The sequence below is a fragment of the Medicago sativa genome, chromosome 7 (assembly GCF_051527215.1).
Source record: "Medicago sativa cultivar Bolivia chromosome 7, Bolivia_mono, whole genome shotgun sequence".
Taxonomy (NCBI): domain Eukaryota; kingdom Viridiplantae; phylum Streptophyta; class Magnoliopsida; order Fabales; family Fabaceae; genus Medicago; species Medicago sativa.
In genome coordinates, this window is record NC_140755.1 from 14,131,039 (window position 1) to 14,156,635 (window position 25,597).

A 25,597-nucleotide genomic window follows, 5' to 3' on the forward strand; every position below is an offset into this window, starting at 1 on the left:
AGGATCCTTCAGCTTAGGTGGCAGCTTCTTTTGAAGAATAGCACTACAATTCTCAGAAAGTGCTATGTTCTCATCATCCTTAGGCTTCCTTCTTTTGGTTAACAAGTCTTTCATGAACTTAGCATACAACGGCATTTGATCAAGAGCTTCACCGAAAGGAATATTCACCTGAAGTTGTGAGAAAAGTTGCATGAACTTCTTGAATTGGCCTTCATCCTTTTCTTTCTTCTTCGAAAGGTGAGGGTATGGAAGCTTCACATATGATGGAATAACCTGTGGTTTGTCTCCATCTTTCAAAATTTGACTCTTCGACTTCCTCAAGATTGAATCTTCATCAATTAATTTCTCACTTTTTTCTCCCTCTATTTTTTTCTTCCTTTCGTTTTCAACTACTCCATGATCATTTTCTTTTTCAACTACACCCTCATCATTCTTTTCAACTACATCATTCTCCTCCACCTCAACTACTTCATCAACCTTCTTTGGAGCTTTTGGAACTAAAGGTGTCAAAACCTTTTTGCTCCTCAGTTCAATAGCATTACAAGACTCATTCTTAGGGTTATCTTTAGTGTTACCTGAGAATCCGCCTTTGTTTTGTTCAGCCAACTGCTTAGCTAATTGCCCCAGTTGAGTTTCAAGCATCTTCCTAGAAGCTTCATTGTTCTTTCTTTCAGCTTCTTGACTCTTCTTCATCTCTTCAAAGTTGCCTTGAGTCATCTTCATGAAGTTCATCATAGTTTCCTCAAGAGCTGATGGCTTCCTTTGTTGTTGTTGAGGAGGAGTTAGCATCTGAGAGTTCAAAGCATTGTTGTTTGAGTAGCTTAGATTTGGATGCTTATTAATGCCTGAATTGTAGTATTGATTCTGCCTTTGATATCCTCCCATGAAGTTAGCTTCTTCACTTGATCCTTCCGGAACACATTCACCGTTGGGATGTTCTTCACCACATAAGTCACACTTGATTGCAGCTACTTGTTGTTGTTTATGGGCCAAAGTGAAGCCTTGAAACTCCTTAGTTAGAGCTTCGATCTGTTTGTTCATTGCTGCTTGGTTGGCAAGGATAGCAGTTTGTTCACTCACCCCAAACACTCCTCTTTCTTTCTTTTTAGCTTGATCACGATACTCATTGCCAGCCATGTTTTCAATTAGAGCTTGAACTTCATGATCAGTTTTACTTTTGAGACTACCTCCCGCGGAAGCATCTAAGAACATTCGAGTGTTTGGTGTTACCCCCTCAGTGAAGATTTGGAGGTATTGCTTCTCGGTGAACTCATGATTAGGGCATCTCTTGAGAAGCAAATTGAATCGCTCCCAAGCATCATACAATGATTCACCTTCTCCTTGCTTGAAGTTAGAGATCTCCATCTTCTTGTCCCAATACTTAGACATAGGGAAGTATTTCTCCAAGAACTTCAGCTCTAACTCTTCCCATGTTTGGACAGTCCCGTTTGGAATTGTTAGCAACCAATCTTTTGCTCTTCCCGTCAAGGTGAAAGGAAACAGCCTTAACTTCTTTTGTGCTTCAGTCACGGTGGCTGGTTGCACACAAAACTCACAGGTTTCAGCAAAATGGCTCAAGTGTTCATGAGGACTCATAGCTTCAGTCCCATCGAATTGCTTGTCCCTCAAACCATTGAGGACAGTTGTCTTGATGTCGAACGCTACGGGGTTAGCTGGTTGAAAAGTGTGGGTCAGTTGACCGCGATGAGTGGCTAACCCGTAGTCTCCAAGCTTAGGTCTTGGTGGTACAACTCCTTCTCCTTCCATCGTTGCAGATTTAGGAGAAGAGATTGTTTCAGATTCACTTGAGAGTTGCTCCGGTACTTGTTCTCGAACACCCGGTGGAACGGATTGAGCTAACCTTTGCGATCGGACAGCTTTCCGAAGTGCTCTAGCAGTCCTTTCAATTTCCGGATCGTATTCTAGGTCGTCTGAGCTCTGTTTACCTCGCATAAACAGCAAAATACCTTAGTAGCACTGCACAACGCAAAGTAATCAAGTGAATATGAAAACAGAAAAATAAAAATTAAAAACAGAAAAGTAAATTGCAAAAACCCTAAATTATAACGTAATTGCCTTGTTGAAATAATTCAACAGTCCCCGGCAACGGCGCCAAAAACTTGATAGATTTCTGGCAAGTGTACCAAAACGCTATCGAAGTAGTAAAAATATCGATCCCACGAGGACTGTGTTAATCTCAATTCAGCAATAAGGTAAAATATTTAGGATGCGTAAAAGTTATTTTTGATTTGCCACTAGGCGGTAGATTTGGTTTGATTTTATGAAATCAAATAAAAGAAACTAGATTTGATTAAGAAAATATGAGAGAAAGATGAGATCAGATCCGTCGAATCCTCTAAGTTCCCCTAATTGGTCTACTGCACCTATTTGTTATGAACCCTCTTCTAGTTTACGATGATTAACAAAATAGCCCTAATCAATCCCTTGAGTTAGGACCCTCTTCTTAAACTACAGCCCCTAATTCCTTAGGTGGTCTAATAATTCTTGAAGGTTTTACCGAACGTTAACCTATTATCACTAACAAACGATTATCTATTCCTAGACTAACCCTGTTTATTAGAACAATTCAATTAGGTCTAAGTTGAAAGCCATGGTCAGTGGTCATTCATTCTCACGAAATCAAGTTATATGTGATCAAGATATAAAAAGCATTAAGAACAGTTGAATTGAATAAACTAGAATTGAATTCATAAACAAAATAGAGTTTCACAGCAACATGTGTCAATTAGGGTTACAAAGATTCATCTCGGATCTAATCTCTAAGAGATTTAGCTACTCATAATCGAGTTTACAAATAGCATAATCAATGATTGAAATAAAACATACATGAATTGGTAAAAGGTTGAAGAAATCGCCCTTCTAGCCGTCTCCGATGTCTCAAAATCGCACTTTGCTCTCCAAAATCGTAACCCTTGTTCTTCAGATTGAGTGCAGTATTTATAGAAGTCATGGGCCTGACCCATCAAAATCGCGCCGCGCCTTGTATAATGGCGTGCCGCGATTTCCTCTTTACAGGAAGGATGTAATTTTGCTTCAAAAATCGCAGCACGGCTTGAAATTGGCGTGGCGCGATTTCCTTCGAACAGACTTCAACATTTAAGCTTTTTGCACTCCAGAACAGTAGAAATTGCATAAGAACTCTATCAAAATGTCACAATAAGTCCCTAATATTACGTAATGACAGAATGTCATCAGGGATACTCTTGTGAAACCTATCAGTCAATCGTATATCAAATTGCCCGTCACCCCCAAAAACCAAGGTAATCCAGGCACCAGGACTAATTCCATAAAAGTCACGAATTTCTTTCCATCCCTTTGTGAGGAAAAATGCTCTGTTTACTCTATCGACCAATACTTCAAACTTGATAAATAACAAACAAAAACATCACAAACATTGATAAAATTGAAACAGTACAAACATTGATAAAATAGAATGCAAATATTTAAGAATAGGTATATTTCGCAGCAAACACATACAACATCAATGTCATATTCAACGATATATGATCTGTATTTGAGTCTTGGCTTGTTGATTGCTTTGTCAAGATCAAAAATAGGGTTTTTCACCAAAGGACCTACAAAATATTGAAAGGGATTGAAAGAATGATTTATACTTTAAACCAGTGAAGAATAAGTGCAAGTAAGAGGATAGGAAGTAATTCTGATGTGAAGGAGTCTCATGTTTGGTTACGTTAATAGTTTGTTTAAAAAAAAGAAAGAAAGGGATTTAGCATATATACATACCGTAGAAAACAAATTACTATTGTTGACAGTATTGGAAATAAAAGAATTAAACAAATTGTAGTGACATTTTAGCATATATGTGTGAAACCCTTGTCTTATAATCTGCTTGTAATGTTTGTAACGGAAATTAAAAATAGAAATTAAATAATCTGCATGTAATGTTTGTAACGGAAATTAAAAATAGAAATTAAAAATAGAAACCAGTATCGGTTAATACTAATAGGACTGCTAAACATTCATCAAGCAATTATAGAGTGTTGGTGAGTAGGATTAAGAGAAAGAGTAGGAAGAAGTTGTTTAAGATCAAGGAGAAAGAGTAGGAGGAAGTTGTTTAAGATCAATGAGAAAGAGTAAGAAGAAAATAAGGTTATATTTGAAAATAAGCATTAGGGTTAAAACAGTAAATCCAAGCATTAGGGTTTAGGTTAAAATTAGGGCTAAAATAATCACCCAGGTTAACTTTTATATATAAGAAGATATATAAGAAGAGAAGTTGTTTAAGATCAAGGAGAAAGAGTAAGAAGCAGATAAGGTTATATTTGAAGTGTTAACTTTTATATATAAGAAGATAAGAAGAGAAGTTGTTTAAGATCAAGGAGAAAGAGTTAGAAGCAGATAAAGTTATATTTGAAAATAAGCATTAGGGTTAAAACAGTAAATCCAAGCATTAGGGTTTAGGGCTAAAATAATCACCCAGGTTAACTTTTATATATAAGAAGATAAGAAGATATATAAGAAGAGAAGTTGTTTAAGATCAAGGAGAAAGAGTAAGAAGCAGATATATATTTGAAAATAAGCATTAGGGTTAAAACAGTAAATCCAAGCATTAGGGTTTAGGTTAAAATTAGGGCTAAAATAATCACCCGTGTTAACTTTTATATATAAGAAGATAAGTGTTTTTCACATATATCAATTTTTTCCTTTTTTTTTCTGATTTCGTCGTCTAAGTACGACGTTGTGTTATTAGTCGTTTGTGTGGCGTTTGATTTTGCGTCTTGTCGCGGTGTTCATTTAGTTCATATTGAAAGATCGACTTCAGTCAGTTACAAATTCAATCAAAGATTTAGGCATCAACGTTGGATATCCAAAAGCATGGGTATTTCTGTGACTTAGATTTTATCATATTAACTTGGGTGCTGTGAGTTTGATTGTAGATTCACACTTTACATTTTTAGCAACAAAAGTGATTACCCAAGATTTTAACAAGCTTAAATATGAACTGAAGAAAGTAGCCTGTGAGAACTAATGATGTCAAGATGCCTTGGCCATAGAAATTGAGAGATAATATGGAGAACGTTATGAGGAATATTAATAGAGGTAAGCACTTAAATTATAATGGAGAATAGGGTATACTATTAGGATGAAAGATGTAGTAATGGAGATAACGAATGACGGGAGTAGATTCTAAAATGCAGTCATGAATGACGAAGAAATGTGATGTGTGCATAGGCTCGTATAAGATGTTTATTAATGATGATAAGTTATTGTCGTACTGATGACAACTTGTCATTACGTAATTTTAGATGTATTTTAGCACAAAAATGGAGTTCACAATGAGACTTATGCAGCAAAAAGAGCAGAAAAACTGAAGGATTGCAAAAGAAGAAAACGTGTCACGATTGCATAGAAATGTGCCACGATTTGGGAAGCATCAGAACTCTTGTTTCGACATTGAAGAAACGTGTCACGATTGGTAAAACGTGACACGATTTGGTGAAACCCTAATTCAGTTTCTTGCTCCAGAAGGTAAAAACGTGTCACGATTCACTTAAAACGTGACACGATTTGGGCGATATTCTGTGCCTATTTAAGCTGCAGTCTATTCCAAAAACAAGGGTTACGAATTCTAGAGAGCCAAGTGCGATTTTGCAACTGCAAGGAAGGCCAGGAGGACGATTTCTTCATCTTCCAACCACTTTGTGTATGTTTTATTACCTCTAATGATTATGTTATTTGTAAACACTATTATGAGTAGCTAAATCCATTAGAGGTTAGGTCTGAGATGATTCGTTGTAACCCTAATTGAGATATTATGTTGTGAAACTCTATTTATTGTGAATGATATTCTAGTCTTTATTCAATTCAATTGTTCTTAATGCTTTTTATATCCTAATCAAATATAAATATGATTTTGTGAGAACGAATGACTACTGACCATAGCTTTCTACTTAGACCTATTGAATTGTTCTAATAAACATGGTTAGTCTAGGAATGGATAATCATTTATTAGTGATATTAGGTTAACGTGCTTTAAACCTTCAAAGATTATTAGACCACCTAAGGGATTAGGGGCTGTAGTTTAAGAAGAGGGTCCTAACTCAAGGGATTGATTAGGACTATTTTGTTAACTATCGTGGGATTAGAAGATCATTCATACGAATAGGTGCAACATAACAATTAGGGGAACATAGATGATTCGAAAGACCTAAACTCATCTCTCTCTTATTCTTGAAAACCAATTTATTTTTAGCAATTACTTTTATGCAATCAAACCAATTTACTGCCTAGTGGCAAATCAAAATAACCTTTATACATCCTAAAATACAACGTAGTTGAATTATTGAGATTAAAAACAGTCCTCGTGGGATCGATATTTTACTACTTCGATAGTATTTGGTGCACTTGCCAAACGCCTATCACGTACGATGAAGAACTATGTTGAGATCATAGTTGTTGAATGGTGATGATGAATGATATAATAAATGATGTTTGTGAATGACGAGTAATGACGATGAGTTATCTTGTTTAGGGTGAAAATTAAATGATGAAGTGGGTTATAATGTGAGTAGGAGTTAAAGCATTGGGTGAGGTCAGGGATGAAAATAACAACGAGAAAAGACATCAAGTTAATTAAGGTTAATAAGACAAAATTTTAATATAGCAAATAGTGTGGGTATATGGTGACTCTAAAAACACATGATTTAGTAAAAGGGGTGTAAAACGATGATGATGGGGGATATGAAGTAGGTGCTTTTCCAAATAATTGAGGATGTTAATCATAATCTCCTTAAACCAATAATAAGTTCAGGAATACCGTTAAGTGAAAGAGTAAAAGATCCAAGGTAGTTAAAGAACTTAAGATGAATGTTAGACAGTAACGTAAAATGTGTAAAAATTAATAAATAATATAGAAGTCTAATTTATATGATCGTAGACAATGAGAGGGTTGTTAAGACAAAACGTAAGGGAGGATAAGGAGTTGTATATTAAGTAATGAAAGATAATAGGAATGATGATAACGATGAATAAGACGAGGATCAATTAGAAGATATAGCAAGATGCATAGGAAATAGGATAAAAGGTAATAGTTATAATGGTTGACGATAATAATAACGATCGGTATCGAGAGAATGAAACCTCTAATTATAGTGAAGTCTCAGTGAGGAAAGTTGTTGAAGTCGAATTTAATGATAAGGTAAGATAATAACTTTAAATTAGAGCAAAGTTAAGATTAGGGGAATGGACGATGCATAGATGACAACGCACATGAGAACAAAGTAATAGGATATAAGATCGTTTTATTGAGAAGAATAAGTATGAAAGATTTAATGACAATGGTGAGGAAGAACTTAGTTATGTAGGGAGGGGAAGTTGTATGTAGTGATAATGAATAACAAAACATCTTGAGACTAGGAATGGGGAATAGGATATGAAATTAGGGATAAAGTTTATAGAGAGCCTAGAATAAAGGAGAGAATAGAGTATGCCCATAAAATGAATAATAAAATAAAATAGAGGGATGTTGGCGTAGAAATGAGTCATGTGTAAGGGTTTGATCAATGAAGAGATAAGGTGGTGATATAAACGGTTGATAGAGAGTAATGATGAGGAATTCATAATGTGACGATGAGTGATGATGATTGATATTATATATATGTAATTAAATAAATACGATGAGAAATGATAATGTTAATATTTTAGTGATAATGAGGATGACGAAAACTATATCATTATGATGATGAGAGTGATGATTTTTATCTATGATGATGATGAGAGTGATGTATATAATGATTATAAGAGTGATATATATAACGATGACAAGAGTGATATCTGATGATGATTTGTGTGCTTGCATTAGAGTCGTGCGTTTTAGTGGGAGTCTTGAATTAATATGTGAATTTTTTTAATATGTGAATACTTGTGTTACTAGTTGAATTTATTTCTATGCATTCATATAGAGTCTAAGACCGATGGAGTGCATGACTGATGGAGAAGTCCAGTAACATACCTCTGGTAAACTATAGAGAGCATAGAATAAAAGATAGAATAGAGCATGCCCATAAATTGAATAATAAAATAAATTAGAGGGACGTTGGCGTAGAAATGAGTCACGCATAAGGGTTGGATTAATGAAGAGATAATGTGGTGATATAAACGGTTGATAGAGAGTAATGATGAGGAATCCATAATGTGACGAAGAGAGATGACAATTGATATTATATATGTAAATAAATAAATACGATGAGAAATAATAATATTTGTATTTTAGTGATGATGAGGATGACGACAACTATACCATTATGATAATGATGATGAGAGTGATATATATATATATATATATATATATATATATATATAGGGGGCTGATAACCTACACCCACCTAAAAAGACTAAGGTGCAAATTAGCAAGCTACACCCACCTAAAATTATTAAGGTGCAAGTTAACAACCTACACCCACTTGATTATTTACACTAATTTTTATAAGTATTATTAAGGTAAGTTAGAAACCTTCACTAATTTACACCCACTTTCATCATTCCAAATATTGTTTCCTTAAAAGTTTGTCTTTATTACATGTTTTGTACCTTAAGCATGTCAATGTCTTTTTTTTTCTTTTTCTAAGGATCTTTTTTAAGCTAGTTACAAAATTGCCCTTCTATTTAAAATTAATTAGAATATAAACAAAAGGGTGTTTTAGTAAATTATAAGTAGGTGCAGCTTGCTAACTTGCACCTTAGTGTTTTTAGGTGGGTGTAAGTTAGCAGCCCCATATATATATATATATATATATATATATATATATATATATATATATGTGTGTGTATATATATATATATATATATATATGTGTGTGTATATATATATATATATATATGTATATATATATATATAGATATGTATGTATATGTATAGATATATATATGTATATATGTGTGTATATATATATATATATATATATATATATATATGTGTGTGTGTGTGTGTGTATATATATATAGATATATATATATAGACACACACACATATATATATGTGTGTGTGTATATATATATATATATATATATATATATATATATTATGTAAACAATACTTTGTTCTTCGGATATTCTCTCCTAGGGTTACGTGCTTCCGCCGCAGTGCTTCCTCAGTAGCCCTTGTGAGTGCTTTGTTTTCGTTCGGTGAGATTCTTGCCTGGACGCGTTGATTGGCTTTTGTTTCTTGAATTCAATTGATTTTCCGATACCAATTATTATTCTCATCTTTCATTATTCATGTGGAGTGTTGGTTCGGTTCGGTGATTCTCGCTTGCGGGCATGGTATTGACAGCTTCCAGATTGTTGTTGAGCAGGAAATTATAAGAACCGGGTTTGCTTGTTGTTCGGATCCACCGTCACCGTAACCTGCGATTTTCAGACTCACTCGTCATCGTAATCTGCGATTTTTAGACTCACCCGTCACCGTACTGTTCTGTCAATCTATTCACTGGTTTGTTTCCTTCGTTGTCTCGCCGCCGTGCTGCGGTGTGAAAAGTCTTTGCTTCCACCATTGTATGTTGTGTTTGTCCCCCACCGCTTTCTTTTCCTTTGTTTTCCCACTTTGATTTTGTTTGCTGTCATGTGGCACGTTTACCCCTTTATTGTTTTGATTGAAAATTAGCATAAGAAGAGGGTTTCTTTGATATTTTTTGATGCTTTGGTTTCCAAGGGTTAGTGTCTAATAATGAGTGTTATCAGTTGGAACTGTCAGGGTTTGGGCAGTCCGAGCACGGTTCCTAATTTAAAGTACCTAGTCCGGACCTATAAACCTGATGCAATAATCCTGTCTGAAACAATGACAACGTCTAATAAAATTGAAGAATTGAAATATATGTTGGTTTTTGATTACTGTTTTTCTGTTAACCGTATTGGAAGGGGAGGTGGTTTGGCATGTTTATGGAATAAGAACTTTAACTGTACTATCACGAATTTCTCCCAGAATCATATTGATATGGAAGTTAATGACTCTTTGAGGGGAAATTGGAGGTTATCTGGATTCTATGGTATGCCAGAAGGAGGGAGGAGAAGAGAGTCTTGGAATTTACTTCGGCAATTATCCAATCTTTCTCAACTTCCTTGGTGTATTATTGGTGATTTTAATGATATTCTATCAGCTGATGAAAAGAAAGGAAGGTCTGATCGTCAACCGTGGCTTATTCAAGGATTCCGACAAGCTGTTTTGGATGCTGGACTCGCTGATATTCATATGGATGGCTATGCTTTCACTTGGTTCAAAAGTCTTGGAACTGCTCGCGCTGTGGAGGAGAAATTGGATAGAGCTATGGCAAATGATAGTTGGTTTGATAAATTTCCTAATGCAAAGCTTGAGTGTCTTACTACCACGTCCTCTGATCACTACCCTCTTTTGTTAGATTGTGCTCCGCAACCTGTGCCTAGTTCCAGTCAACGTCATTTTCGTTTTGAGAATGCATGGCTTGTTGAACCCGAGTTTAGGCCTTTTGTTTCTCAAAGATGGCAAGATTATGGTGAACGTCCTCTTATGAATAAACTCAATCAATGTGTTGTGGATCTCTCTAAATGGAGTATGAATACCAACCAAAACATCAGACAAGAGATTCGCAAAACTCAACGCAAGCTTGAAGCTATTCGTTCACATGTGGATGCCTCTAATGTGAGGTATTTCAACTTGCTAAGACAGAGGTTGGATAAACTGTTGATTAAAGATGATATGTTCTGGAAACAACGTGCTAAGACATTTTGGTATCGTGATGGGGACCTTAATACGAAGTTTTTCCATGCGGCAGCTAGTACTAGAAGGAAGTTGAATTGAATTGAGCATCTTGAAGATGAGCATGGTTTCGAATGTCGGTCTGAAGATGGTCTGAAGCATATTGCCCGTGATTATTTCATGAATCTTTTTCGAAAATCACCAAGCTTGCGTGCAAGTGTCATCAACCTGGTTCCAACTTCAATCACCGGAGATGATAATGATTTGTTAACTGCGAATTTCACTTTAGAGGAGTTCAAACAGGCAGCTTTCTCCATGCAAGCAGATAAATGTCCAGGACCAGATGGCTTTAACCCAGGTTTTTATCAACACTTTTGGGACACTTGTGGTCATGAAGTTTATCAGGCAGGGTGTCATTGGTTAGCAAGTGGTGCTTTCCCACCTCATGTCAATTCTACTAATATTACTCTCATTCCAAAAGGCGATTCTCGGACTTCGATGAAGGATTGGCGGCCTATTGCTCTCTGTAATGTTGTGTACAAAATAGTAGCCAAGGTGCTTGCTAATAGGCTCAAACAGGTGCTAGATAAGTGTATCTCTATAAATCAGTCAGCTTTCGTCCCGGGTCGATCTATCTTAGACAATGCAATGGTGGCTATTGAAATTGTTCACTACATGAAGGCTAAGGAAAAAGGGAAGAGTGGAGATGTTGCACTTAAGTTGGACATTAGTAAAGCATATGATAGATTAGATTGGGATTACCTACGAGAGATCATGATTCAAATGGGTTTCTCATCTCGATGGGTTAGTTGGATTATGCTTTGTGTTGAAACGGTTGATTACTCGGTCTTGGTTAATGGAGCTTCAGTAGGTCCTATTGTGCCAGGACGCGGTCTCCGTCAGGGGGATCCCCTCTCACCTTATTTATTCATTATTTGTGCTGAAGGACTCTCTTCTCTTATCCGTGAAGCTGAACGTTGCAATAATATTAAAGGTACTTCGATTTGCAGAAATGCACCAATTATTTCTCACCTCCTCTTTGCAGACGATTGTTTTCTTTTCTTTAGAGCTTGTGAAAGTGAGGCTGTTTGTATGAAAAATATTTTGACTACTTATGAAGAAGCTTCGGGGCAAGCCGTTAATCTCCAGAAGTCAGAGTTATTTTGCAGTCGTAATACTCCAGATGATTTAAAGAATCTCATTGCTACTACTCTCGGTGTTCGCCAAGTGTTGGGTACAGGTAAATATCTTGGACTACCATCAATGATTGGTCGTAGCAAACATGCAACTTTTAAATTTATTAAGGATCGTATCTGGAACAAAATAAATTCTTGGAGTAGTAAATGTCTCTCGCAGGCTGGTAGGGAGGTTCTCATTAAGTCTGTTTTGCAATCTATTCCTTCCTATGTGATGAGTATTTTCCTTCTTCCGGGATCCCTAATAAATGAGATAGAAAAAATGTTAAATTCTTTCTGGTGGGGACATAATTCAGCAAATTCTCGAGGATTGTACTGGCTATCTTGGGAACGTCTTTCAGTTCCAAAGGTGTTTGGAGGTATGGGAGTTAAGAGCCTTAAGGCATTTAATATGGCTATGGTTGGTAAGCAGGCGTGGAAGTTGGTTTCTTCTCCAGAATCTCTAATCACTCGATTACTCAAAGCTAAATATTTTCCTCGAAGTGACTATTTTGGAGCTAGTTTAGGCCATAATCCTAGTTATGTTTGGCGTAGTATTTGGAGCGCTAAAGATGTGATTCGGCGTGGTTTTCAGTGGAGTATAGGCACTGGAGAACACATACCAGTTTGGGATCACCCTTGGATTAGTAATGTTGCACGAGTATTACCCTCAACTCCTCATCAATTGGAGTGGCCATCTATCACTGTTTCTGATTTGTTGATTACACCCCAGAAACAGTGGAATATGGAGCTCATTAATGCTTTTTTTTGACAATGTTACTGCTAGAAATATTTTTAACACTCCTTTGCTTTATTCGGTAATTCATGATGTGCCTGTTTGGAAGTTCGAGAGGGATGGTACTTACTCAGTTAAAAGTGCTTATAAGGATATTTTGAATCATGATGTGGCAGTTGTTCAACACCGTGTGCCGGGTAACTGGAATTGTATCTGGAGTTTAAAATTGCCTCCGAAAGTTAAGAATTTCCTTTGGCGAGCTTGTCGTAATTGCTTGCCCACAAGAATCCGTTTGCAATCTAAGGGAGTTCAGTGTACTGATAGGTGTGCAGTGTGTGATGATTCTGGCGAGGATAGTACTCATCTGTTTTTTCTGTGTACTAAAAGTATGCTTTGTTGGCAACGTATTGGTTTATGGAGCCCGTTGATGGCTGTGTTTGATATTAATACCAGTTTTTCAACCAATGTGTTTGCTATCCTTCTTCACCTAGATCTGCAGCAGAAGCACTTTTTTAGTGTGACCCTCTGGAGTATTTGGAAGCATCGAAATAATAAAGTATGGAATAACATTACTGAAACAGCTCAAGCTAGTTCTGCCCATGCAGATTCTCTTCTTTCTAGTTGGAGGAATGCTCAGCATATTAGACATTCTATCCTTCATAATCCTGACACCCCGAATGATTCAAAGTGGATCAAACCAAGTCCTGGCAGGTTTACTTGTATTGTCGATGCATCCTTCTCTCAAGCTCGGAATCGGGTTGGTATGGGTGTTTGCATTCGAGATGATGAAGGTCGTTTTGTTTTAGCCAAGACTGAATGGATGACTCCGCTCCTTGATGTGGATTTGGGTGAAGCTTTGGGTTTATTATCAGCAATGTACTGGGTTCGCGATCTGCATCTAGGTATTGTGGATTTTGAGCTTGACTCTAAAACTGTGGTAGACAATATTTATGGTAGTAAAAGTGGCGTCTCTAATTTTAGTGCAGTAATTAATGATTGTAGACGTCTGTTAGCTTCTGATTTAGTAACCTCTGATGTTAGGTTCATTCGGAGACAAGCCAACGAAGTCGCTCATAGCTTTGCTAGAGTGGCTTTGCGTCATGCTAGTTTCCATATTCATATTAGGATTCCATCTTGTATCTCTACTATTATTATGAATGAAATGCAGTAAGTTTCTTCTTGTCAAAAATATATATATGAGTCAGGATCTGTTGACACCAGGTGTCAACGGATTCGTCGACACCAAATCTCAACCATTTATTTTATTTGATCAATGGTTAAATATAGTGTCACATTTTTATTTATTGTGTACCATTTCTTTCAATCACACACTATTATTGTTTTCAATAATTTACAAAACCGAAAATGGAAACATGATCATATCATGATCCTGCTCATTCTCTTGACTGACTGCAAAATAACTGGATAATTAAAATAGTTCCAAGATATGCCTTGGAAATAATTGCATATGAATGTAAAAATATGGTTAATTAGTTCACAGTTTTATTTCGTGAGTAACTTTCTCTCCATCACACGTTATAATTTTTTTCAATCATTGAAAAACATGGTTGCTATACGTCTCTATGCCCTTATGGTTAGTTCCTCGCATGGATTCAAGGCTAAGAAGACAATCTATGCCATATTTATGAAAATAATAGCAATTGGAGATAAAGGTAGTAAATCTAAGGAGATGAAAGTAGTAAATCTAAGATTCCAGAAAAGTATTTTTGATGAGTTTCATTTTATTGATGAAATTTTAGGTTTGACATTTGAGTTTCTAACACTACTACATAAATGAGTTTTTACATCAGTTGAAAAGCACTTTTCACATCAGGTGGCAACTGATGTAAACTGATATGATGTGGTATGTTCACATCTTTTTACATCAGGTACGAACTGATGTGAAATCTTTTTTTCCACATCAGGCCTTTATTGCACTGATGTGGTACGCTCTCTTTAAAATTTAACAACAGGGTTTTCACATCAGTTTTATGGTAGAGACTGAAGTTAAACATGTATACTTCACATCAGTCCTTTTACCCACTGATGTGAAATCCAAAAAGAATTAAAAAAAAAATTCTTTTTTTTTTTAAAACTGCTTATCAGCTTGAGACCTCTTTCCTTTTATATTAAAAATAAGAAAAAAAATTATGGATATTTTTATGCTACATCAATATTTTTATATAAAAAAGTACATGCATATATAAATACAATCAAAGAAGTTATATTATAGTAATATCAACGTAAAGCTATAACATCTTTGGGCATAATATATATTTATCAAATTATATATATACCCCAATCAAGCATAGCCACAACAGAATTACATAATTACAACCTAACCAAACATTTTTATTCCCAAATTCATATAAAATCAATAACAAGGGAACAACATATCTAGTTCTAGCTATTATGAATCAAAATTATACAACTCAGTCAACTAAAATAAGTTTCATTGAAAGTAAACTTAATAGTATGATCTAGGAGACTAAACCTTAATGAGGTTTCTGTTGAAGCAGAGGTCCATATCATATAAAATAAAACATCCATACACCAGAATTTCTCTGAAAGCCATTGCTTTGATCAACTAATACACAACCTGAATCACAACCCAAAAAATTAAAACACTAAAACAAAAGGGTGATTGATAATAAATCAACAAAATTCGATATGTCGGTGATGTTAATGAAACAGTTTGATAATGAATGAAGAACTTTCATGCTACACCACAAAACAGGAAAAGTTCTAGAGGGTGATTGATGATTTGTGTGATAGTTTAACACTTAGATAATTATGCCAGTATCAAAATATCAAATGCACAACCACAAGGCAGCCATAGTTCAAAACTTTGATAATTATGCCAGTATCAAAATATCAAATGCAACAAATAATATACTCAATAAACACAAGTTTAAAGTCAATACATACAATGGTGTGGCCACCCGACAAAGCAACGATGTCCTGGTGACTAAGCCCCATAGCTTTGCCAAACACATCCCTCAAATGGTCAGAACCTGCAAAAAGCAAGAATCAAATAATGAGCCAAACAACTACAATCAATTGTAGGCAATAATTCACATCACAAATCCAGAACACACCAAAATGAGTTCTTCATTTTGGACTTTGTGTTTGATCTTAGCTTCACTAGCTTCTTCACTCTGTGCTCCTAAGGTGCTGCTAGATGGAAGGATCTTATCAACGTCCATAAATGATAAAGCATACCATAGCTAAAACCAAACTCCCGAATTGGAAAAATGGAGTGCTATGAGTGCTATCATATATCCTCCAAGGAATCTCAGAAAATAAATAAATGAGTAAAGAATGTCTCAGACAGATGTTCTGAGACATAATGAAGAGTGTTACTGTTCCAGCAGCTAGTATAAATCTCAGAGGCTCCTGTAAGGTAACATCAACACAAGACAGAAGAAAATTTTATGAGCAACATTATAAATGTTTTCGTGTTTGTGTCAGTTGTGTGCAGCTCATATTGCTCTTATATATGCATACATTATTGTTGCTTACTTGATATCCCAATGATTATACACATATACTTTAAAATTCACACTTACTCTAGAAGGACTAAAGCTTGCAGCTGCAATTGGTGCTCCAAGCACTGTGAACACTGCCAACCAGAGACCTCCAAGGCGAAGAAAGAACGACCCTGGACCCAGTTCGCCCCATGAATACAGCATTCCATCCTTCAAAGATGAGTACTCATTTACCTATTAGACCATGACATATTCCAAGTTAGCATGAAATGTTAAAAGAAACATTTGAGTGGGACAATCATGTTAGGTTCAGCCATGAAATTCATACTCTAAATTCTAATATTACACTCAATTCAATATTTTGATTTTTTTCTCATTCCTTTTTCTGATACTTTCTTTTACATTCCTCCTCAATTTTATCCTCCCTCTCTCTATTTCCTTTCTATCTCTGTTCTTTTTAACCTCTCAGTCCAAAGGGAATATCCTATTACACCATGCAATATCAAGTTTATTTGTTGTGTCATCAAAATTCAAAATAAAACAATTTATTGCTACTATTCAGTAGTTGTCTACAATCTACATACATACCGGTCTTTGCTCAAAAGGGACTTCAATTTCCAATCCAGGATCCCAGCTACCTCCTGAAGATCCACTTGTTTCTCCATTCATCTCACCTTTTATGGCCTTAACTTTAATGGAAACCTGTTGAGAAAATTTTGAAGCTCTTGGATTTTGGATGATGAACGAACCATGGTTGCTTCCTGGTTTAGTTTGTCTTGCAGTTGGAATTAGAGAACAGTGAAAATTTAGTCTAATCATTTGCTTGTTGAATTTTAATAATAAGCATATAACTAAACCAAAAAAGCAAGGTTGTTTTCAATTCTTTACTTGGAGAAGGAAGAGGAGGAAAATGAGAAAAGAGTTGATATTATGCACACTGATTAAAACCAATTATTCGTAATTATTTGTGCATATTTTCTAGATTTTTTTCATAGAGGAATAGAGAGAGCCCCGCCTCTTCGTTATTATGTGGACAAAGGTTTTCGTCCATGTGTGCTTCTTATTCACCGTTCATCTGATGCGGTTAACGTCCTTAGGAGTACTTAGATTATCCGAATCTAATTTATTTTGTGCACTTTATACCGTTTTTAGTGACTTGCTATTTCGTAAACAAACACAACAGCTTCTATATTTTCTTTAAATCTCCAAAAGTAAATATCTAGAATTTTAGAGCATCAAAACCACTTTTTTGATAATGCAAAAACGTTCAATAAATTACTTGAAAAGAAAAAACACAGAAGTTAAAGATGTTTACCTTCAACTCCTCAAGGAAAATCTTCACGGCCTTCTTCTGACGAGCTGAAAATGCAACAACCCATCATGTCAAATAAATCAAAGTTAACATTTTTATTTTCAATTTTCAATACATAAAACTTAATTAATCAAAATAATAGAATTATAGAGAAAATTACCTAAGCGTCTTCTTGTTTTCCTTGCAGGTTGGTTAAACCATGTCTTGACATAGTTTTGCCAATGCTTGCGGAAGTGTTCATTAGGGATAACATTGTTATGCTTCACCATTTTTCACCTTACCTTCAGATATCAACCAAAAAACAATAAATCTGAAAGGTTTAATTCAAATAGAGTATTATAAGAATAATCATAATATTAAATAGTAGGAAAAGATGCAAACACAGGTATATCATATCCTGAAAATGATAAAGAGTACTATAAAAAAGTATGGAAAGTACAAGTTCCAACTAGACAAAAGTATCTGATCTGGCGGATCCTTAATAGGATTTGTAATGGTAGCAGATCATTTGTCTCAAATTGCACATGGGCAACACAGATCGTTTGTCCATAAAGTAAACACACTAAATACTCCAACATGAGTTGGACATGATAGCACAACAGTAATGCAGCATCACAAAAACAAAAAAAGAAATGGTGTTAGTACTACAATGTTTAAAAGATAATATTATTAAAGTAGACCAAACAACCTAATCCTAGTGCCACAAATTCTAAAAGACACAAAAACATAATACATCAACATTTATATTAAGAATCTCCGGTAAAACAAAATCCTCATTTTGATGCTTACCTAGATCCTTTCAATCTTTATTCTCATTTTCAAAAACTTGATGGGAAGGTTGACATCTTCTACATTTTGTTAATGGATGAGTCTATCTTGAATGCAGTATGGCTCTCATCAATCGGTGGAAGTATATAAACATCAATTGCAGTTGAAAAATAAGATATTAAGATTTGTAAACACCAATTTCAAACTGATTGTTATACTTAGATGTTTGAATATAGTAAGCTGCGTCGAAAAAAATTGTGATGTCACAATAGGTTATATACTGTTTTCATAAATTATTTGTTGTTAAAAAATGTATGACACAAATCCTATCACGTGATTCAGCCATTTCTACACATGATTTGGTTGAAAAGTATACTTGCATCACGGTCAAACACAAATGTTGCACCATCATGTTATCACGCTAAACCTTATACAGTAATATTACCATGATTATTGTTAAATCAAAAAGTTATGCAGTAACCAAAACACTGAAATTAAAGAAATATCTATATACCTACATAATACATTCAAACAATTTGTTCATTGCATTTCTCTCAAAAATATATATTAGAATTTGAATAAACAGGTTTGCTGCATACACAGACAGTATACCACAAATTGTCATCATATGGGTAATTTGATATTAACCCCCAAATGTTAGTGATATATTAACAGCAAAATTTGTAGAAAAAGTTGAGATCTACGATGAGAAATCTTTTTACACCAACACGTTCTTCTTCTCATCCTCTTCTCTAATCCGGAGTCATTTTTTTGAACATATGCACCAAAATCCCTAGATCTAAGATTACAGTTTCGAAAATTTTCAATCTATTCTTTGCAAAACGAAGTTTAGACACCACAAACAGCATTAGATTCGCGACATACAAAACGAAGTGATTGAGGAAACATTACCTTAGTTTGAATCGGAGAATACCACTAAGAAGGGAAAACTTCGAAGACGGCGTCGATCCGAGCTTGCTGTTGATACGAGGAACGAATTCGTTCTTCTTCTTCTTTATTGTTTCGGATCTGTTCCTGTTTGTGTGCTTGAACCAAAAAACGGTTTGAAAATAATGTTGGTGATGATGGACGGATTCGGATCCGTTGTTGTTAGTTCATGTATGGTAAGATTCGTAAGAAAATGATGAAGGGTTTGTTAAGGAAAGACGGTTCCGATTGAGAGAGAGAGCGCTTGGACTGTGAGAGTGAAAAAGTGAGGAAGGAAAGTGTGGATGCGTTTTGCGATAGAGGAAGGGATAAGGTAAAGGTGTATTTTTTTTTACATCAGGCAGTTCTCACCCACTGATGTAAAAATAAGTTAGCCAAAGTTTTCACTTAAATTGCGAAAATGCCACCGCGTGTATTTCCCATCATGTCAATTATGCACTGATGTAAATGTTATATGCTATTAGGAATTCCCATCAGATGCTTATGTCAACTGATGTAAAAACTCATAGTGTGTATCTTTCCCTTCAGATTTTTTTTGTGCTGATGTGAAAACTTAAACACCATTGATGTAAAATCTATATTTTGTAGTAGTGTAAAATAATACAGTTTGTTGATAATAATTTTGAAATAGATTTTAGCTTAATAAATCACAATCCTCCATTAGTATTTGAACCGGTAAAATGAATTTAAATGAGAAGAAGTTGTAATTTTCATTTGGAATAAGAGACCAATGGTTTAGATGGGAAATCTGAGCAATCATCATAATAATGATAAGAAAAACCAGCAAGTGTACCTAGTGGTGAAGGAGATGAATAGAGGAGTTTTAATTAGTGCTGCTTTTAATTTTGAATACAGGACTTTTAATTTCAAAAACCATTAAATTAGAAGGAGATGAATGAAAACCATAGATAGCGTAAGAACGAAAGATTGAAGACAGGAGAAGCGTGTATGCTTAGGTTCGTTTAGGAAACAAGAGAATTTTTAGGAAAGGAGATATGAAATACTGAATGCCCACATTAAGATTTTGATAAATGATTATTGACCTTTAGATTAAAAGAAATGAACGTTTAAGATTTGGTGTCAACGAATCCGTTGACACCTGGTGTCAACGGATATATATATATATATATATATATATATATATATATATATATATATATATGACAAGAGCGATTTATTTGTATGCATTCATATAGAGTCTAAGACCGATGGAGTGCTTGACTGATGGAGAAGTCCGGTAACATACCTCTGGCAAACTATGATGAGAAAAGTTCAGTAACATAACTCTGGAAAAATGATGAGTAGGAGTGGTACGACAATCATATAGGTCGTTAAGAGAGTCCATATGCATATATATGATGATGTTGTATTGGGTGCCTGAGTGTGAAGATGATGTGCTGCTGTCATATGTGAAATGGAGAGATTATACATAGTAACTGAAGGAAAATCAAATTACAGAATAAACAACAGAATAAAAAAATTCAATTTTCTTTCCTTGGATCATTACGAATTTGACATGAATCAGTGATTTGATTGTTACCTCTAAGTGTGGAATCTGAAATCAGGATCACAGCTGAGCAAGCAGCACAGCCTCTAGCAAGTCCACATGAACGGTGCTCTTCTAAGTCTCAGTGCTAGCCAAGGAATCAGAAGTTTCAGAGAACTAGGGATTCTCGAAAAAGTGTAACAAAGACTTCAGCACAAGGGTTCTATTTATAGAACTTCTAGTGTGCTCTGCAAGTCAGAAGTCACTATTGGGCTTCCGTAAGCCCAATAACAAGTTTAGTATTTTGCTAACTAATTAGTGTTATTTACTAAATGCACCCATCATATAAGTCTTACTTATATTTCAATTTTGACCGTTCTTATGTGTGTGACACCATAGGTTCTAGTCACGTTGGCAATATTATTAAATCTAATATTTAATATTATAAATAATGAGCGTTATCTAGCAACACATCATTGCTACCCAAGTGACAAGAATGTCAAGTGATCTGACGAAACCTTTTCCATGTTAATATTCATGTGTACAATTACTCCTTTGTCCTAATATCTATATTGATCACAAGGCGTAGATATTGTCATCCTTGTATAGATCAATATTTATATTTCTTGATCCCAAAATATACTGAATAACGAATAAGTCTAATATCTCATATTGACTTAGTTCGGCATGGCCATGCAATTTTACAGTCGTATTTCATTAAGAGGCCTTAAGATATATCTCATGTTATGAGGAGGGACAAATCACATCTAGGACACTCATGTCTCTCAGCATGATTCATCAAGTACCCATTAACCAACGTTATGGTTATCCTTTTACAAACAACGTTAGAATGGCAATAAAGCACTTGAATCCACATCTAGGGATCATAGTTGTTTCAGGTCTAAGAGTGATATACTCCCTCCGGTCCTTATTATAAGAAACAATTGACTTTTTTGGTTCATAGAATAATTAATGTATCTTGTTATAAATATAGACTAGATACATCACTTACACAATGAACCTAAAAAGTCAACTTTTTCTTATAATAAGGACCGGAGGGAGTACATTATTATCATTGTGAGAATATCTTATGACATTTTCATAACATACTACTAGAACACCGACCCGTGCGCCGCACGGTCTGATGAGCCAAAATAATTTAATACACAATCAAACGAAATATGTTGGAACGTAATTTAAAAAGTCAGAATACATAAACAAAATTTACCGCAGTCACCAAATCTACCTATTCAAGAAATATAGTATCACAAACCATACATGTTACAACAAATATATAAATTGTCGTTAAAGTTAACATAGCATAACTTATGGAGTATTACACATTCCAAAATACTTCTTCATACACGATGTTAAACGTCACATCAATATCTTCACCATTCAAGTGATGCTCAGTCTTTCCCACATTTTTTTTTCTATTAGAACATAACTGTTGGGTCCAAGTCGCCTACTCTGCTTGAGACTTTCAGCATTCGATTTACTGTGAAAGTCTGTTTATGTAAAAGAATATCAGAAGTGGTTATTGCGAAAATACAATCTTTTGTAAAAGAATAACAGAAGTATGTGTTGCTATAACAACTACTTCTCTAAATTACGGTGAGCAGAAACATACCAATGCAATTATTAAAATCCTACGATTTCTAAATTAGAGAATGCCGAGCAAATTAGTATGTGATGCTAAAACAACTACTCTCTAAATTACGGTGAATAGAAACATAACATAACAATGCAATTGTTAAAAATCCTAAGATTTACAAATCAGATAATGCACATCAAATTACTATGTGTTGCTATAACAACTACTTCTCCAAATTATGGTGAACATATGCACCATCCGAATGCTTTTCTCTAGATGACAAAGACAAAATAAATGAAAAAAAAATGGGTACCTGGAGTTGTTTTCTGATAATATTGATTGTTTGCTTCATTGGGATCTGTCACGTAACAGTTTTCTACGTTAAAGTCACTCCGATTAACATTATCTTCTGTTATAACATCACTAAAGGATCCAATTCGCCTCAATTTTTTAAGAACTTCAACGCTGGCTTTACCTGAATTGTTTGTAACTGCTGTAGGAAAAAATACAGAAGTATAATTGAGTTGGCTATAACACACCATTTATGCCATCGAAGAGAAATTTCAAGGAACATACCATGCAATTACGATTTGTGATATCAGTGAGTGGACCATTTGACTTGGAGCTGCAACTCCCTTGAGTTTGATAGGTTCGATTCTCCGCTTCAGTCGTATGGAATTGTCACATTTGAAAAAAATTGCAAGTGTCTTGCAAAAAGCATATCCTGGCAACTACAGAGAGGTACCCAAAGCACCAAAGAAGCACACCCATAAAATCCTGAATCAGCGCAGCCTGATCCTCACTCCACACGGGAGTAGACCAATATCAATTCGTCGAAGTACAGTGCAACCTCTTTGATACAGAGACTCAATGATAAAATATATTGTTACTGCAAAGATTATGACTTCAATGGGTGCAATATGTTATCATTTCCCTTTCTCTTAGTTGTTCCACGTAAATATATTGGTAGGGCACAAATTGAAGATAAGACCAGTAATAAAGTAGAGGATCATCCCAAAAAATACACGTAATATTCACCAAATCTCTTCGAGAATGCATTTAAATTACCAACTAACATGTCTTCGATCATCTATCAGTTTGATATTTCAATCCAATGTCAAAATATCAAGTAAACCTATCATCACACCTAAGCAAGCGAAGTTCAAAAACTATATCAATTAATAAAATCAAAAAAATTATCAGGTCATATGGATCCTACACTGTTGTCTACTACTAATGTGTTGATTCTTCTAAAGCTAAAATAAGTCTAAGCAGCAAAAGTTCAAACTCAATTATCATGTGGTAATAAAAAGTAAATCATGGAATAGGATAACTCTGTAGAAAATAACTACAAACTGATGCAGAGAGATACATCCATAATCTACCCCAATATTACCTATACAAAGAGTAGTAGAACTGATACTATATTTGAACATCAATACATTTTTACATGCAATTGATCATATCATAGTAACACAGTTTTAAAAAGACAGTAGAAATGTATAAATAAGCACACCTATTTAAAGTTGAAAACTTTATCTACTTGTTAGCTATCTTTGTCTGCATAATAATCAGTTCCCTTTTGTTTTCATCACATGACACCACCATTAAGACATTCGACCTCTGTTCTTCACCGAATAATGGCCTAAAATTGAAAATAAACATAAACTTTAATTATTGAAAATCTTTGAAAATATATATCCAACTAAAGTTTCAACAATTGACATTGACATATCACAAACAACACACAAAACTTCAAATTATTATAAATCATTAAAAATACAAATCAAAATCAAAATTTTTATAGGAAACCTAAAAAATTATGAAGCTAAATCATTAAGGAAAGTAAAAGAGAAGGACAATTGTCCTATTTCCTATTCGATCTGGTTTTCTTTTCATCTTTTCTGAAGATGAAAATCAATTTGTATTTAATTTCATTGCGCTAATAGAACAAAAAAATGGGGAAGAAGAAACCTGAATATTCCTTGCTGTGTTTTTTACTGGTTAACCACCGCACTATTGTCTTTAGAGCCATCTGCTTAGTGCTGCAAAACATTGAGAGATAAACTAATATGTATTTTGTGGCAACCCCTTTCAGAAAATAGGGAAAAAATGAAGAGGGAGACATATGTATGGTAATATTCAAGAAGATGAATTTTAGAAGCAAATGATGTGTGAAAAATTGATGAATCTTTTTCTAACAAAAATCAATTGAGTGTGTGGCATACAATTAGACATGAAATCTCCACGAGGTATTGAAAAGATAGTTCTTCTATACATGTTAGATTAAGGATAATTGGCTTTTTAAATGGTGATGCCCAGGTAAAAGCATATCACTACTGCTTTTGTATTGGGAGAATAACATTATGGTTTTCAAACATAAAGTATGCCACAAGTGACGAAGAAGTTGCACTAACAGGCACGTTGGAAAAATCAATTGAGTGTGTAACATAACACACATATATATAAAACATGTAGATATGGATATGGGCATGGGAAAGAGAGTGGATTAATTTCTGCATGAGAACACTAACAGGCACGTTGAAAACACTTAGAAATGAGGATAAGCTCTATTAAATGCCATCATTCACATTCCTCATGTACATGCATCGACAGACTCATAGTTGTGGGAGGGAAATTTAAAATTTGAACTTAGCTTGATGAGTAGGAAAAACACTAAGCAGAATTAAATGCTTGTTTGATGGAGGGAAAATATTATGCTAAGATTAGGGTAAGATATAGCTTGACCAGACAAGCTTTAGTAAGAAAGATGTAATATTCTCACGGTGGGTCAATCCAGTATAAATATTACTCCTAATATTTATACCTATGTATAGACTTAATATCTCATATCTATGACCAATGAGATGTGGTCATCAGTCTGCATACATAATAGTCTCGATGCTTTATTATTATCCCAATTCATATTAAAGCTTGACTATGGATACATTTAAGAATAGCGTTTTTCATGTTAATGTAATCTCATGATTAAGTCACACTTAATATACTATTACACGAACTATCTATTCTATGAACTTTATTAACATTATAACAAATATAATAAAGATTGTCATATATTCTAATAATAAAAGTCATGATACATAACAGAAGTTCAACATAAACTATTGGCATGTAGGGCTTACACCAACAGTAACTGCTGAGAGTGATAAGATAGTGGAGAATATATTCTTTTGATATTTATTTAACGTGCATGAATTTCCTTATTATTATGTTATGACAAGATTTCTCACCCCTTATTTTGTTGTGTTGTTTTCTGTATGGTGGTTGTACCTTGAATACAGATACTCAGGTTGACGAGGAGTAGCTATGGACATTTTAGAAGGCGGAGATGAGGGAATGCCCTCCGTTTAGTTCTGTT

General features: G+C 34.6%; 2 protein-coding genes and 1 non-coding gene across 6 annotated transcripts; 2 read left to right on the top strand and 1 right to left on the bottom strand.

The window, feature by feature from the left end:
- The first annotated feature begins 1,267 nt into the window (after positions 1-1,267).
- LOC146904451 (small nucleolar RNA R71) lies at positions 1,268-1,374 on the top strand. The gene has a single exon (XR_015020928.1). It is a non-coding gene; the product is annotated as a small nucleolar RNA R71 (small nucleolar RNA).
- Positions 1,375-9,817: 8,443 nt separating this feature from the next.
- LOC146904452 (uncharacterized) lies at positions 9,818-10,813 on the top strand. Its single transcript, XM_085728289.1, has one exon. It carries the CDS (start codon positions 9,818-9,820, stop codon positions 10,811-10,813), a length of 996 nt encoding a protein of 331 aa, XP_085584415.1.
- Positions 10,814-14,826: 4,013 nt separating this feature from the next.
- Positions 14,827-19,732, bottom strand: LOC146904453 (protein CONSERVED IN THE GREEN LINEAGE AND DIATOMS 27, chloroplastic-like). Of its 4 annotated transcripts, none has more exons than XM_085726154.1 (8): positions 19,103-19,732; positions 17,583-17,703; positions 17,426-17,469; positions 16,699-16,885; positions 16,192-16,344; positions 15,721-16,018; positions 15,551-15,636; positions 14,827-15,221 (listed from the first exon to the last, which is right to left on the bottom strand). In XM_085726154.1, exons 4-6 carry the CDS (start codon positions 16,777-16,779, stop codon positions 15,818-15,820), a joined length of 435 nt encoding a protein of 144 aa, XP_085582280.1. In that variant the 5' UTR covers positions 16,780-16,885; positions 17,426-17,469; positions 17,583-17,703; positions 19,103-19,732; the 3' UTR covers positions 14,827-15,221; positions 15,551-15,636; positions 15,721-15,817. The 4 variants fall into 4 exon arrangements, with proteins under 4 accessions (XP_085582280.1, XP_085582279.1, XP_085582281.1 ...); XM_085726153.1 differs by lacking the exon at positions 19,103-19,732 and adding an exon at positions 18,212-19,084; XM_085726155.1 differs by lacking the exon at positions 19,103-19,732 and adding an exon at positions 17,862-18,160.
- Positions 19,733-25,597: the final 5,865 nt, after the last annotated feature.

Coding starts and splice junctions, on each gene's coding strand:
- LOC146904452 (XM_085728289.1), top strand. CDS start 9,818: ATGACAACGTCTAATAAAATTGAAGAATTGAAATATATGTTGGTTTTT.
- LOC146904453 (XM_085726152.1), bottom strand. CDS start 16,929: ATGATTAGACTAAATTTTCACTGTTCTCTAATTCCAACTGCAAGACAA. Junction 16,345..16,698: donor TCCCTTTTGAGCAAAGACCG/GTATGTATGTAG, acceptor ATGGTCTAATAG/GTAAATGAGTACTCATCTTT. Junction 16,019..16,191: donor CAAGCTTTAGTCCTTCTAGA/GTAAGTGTGAAT, acceptor GTTACCTTACAG/GAGCCTCTGAGATTTATACT.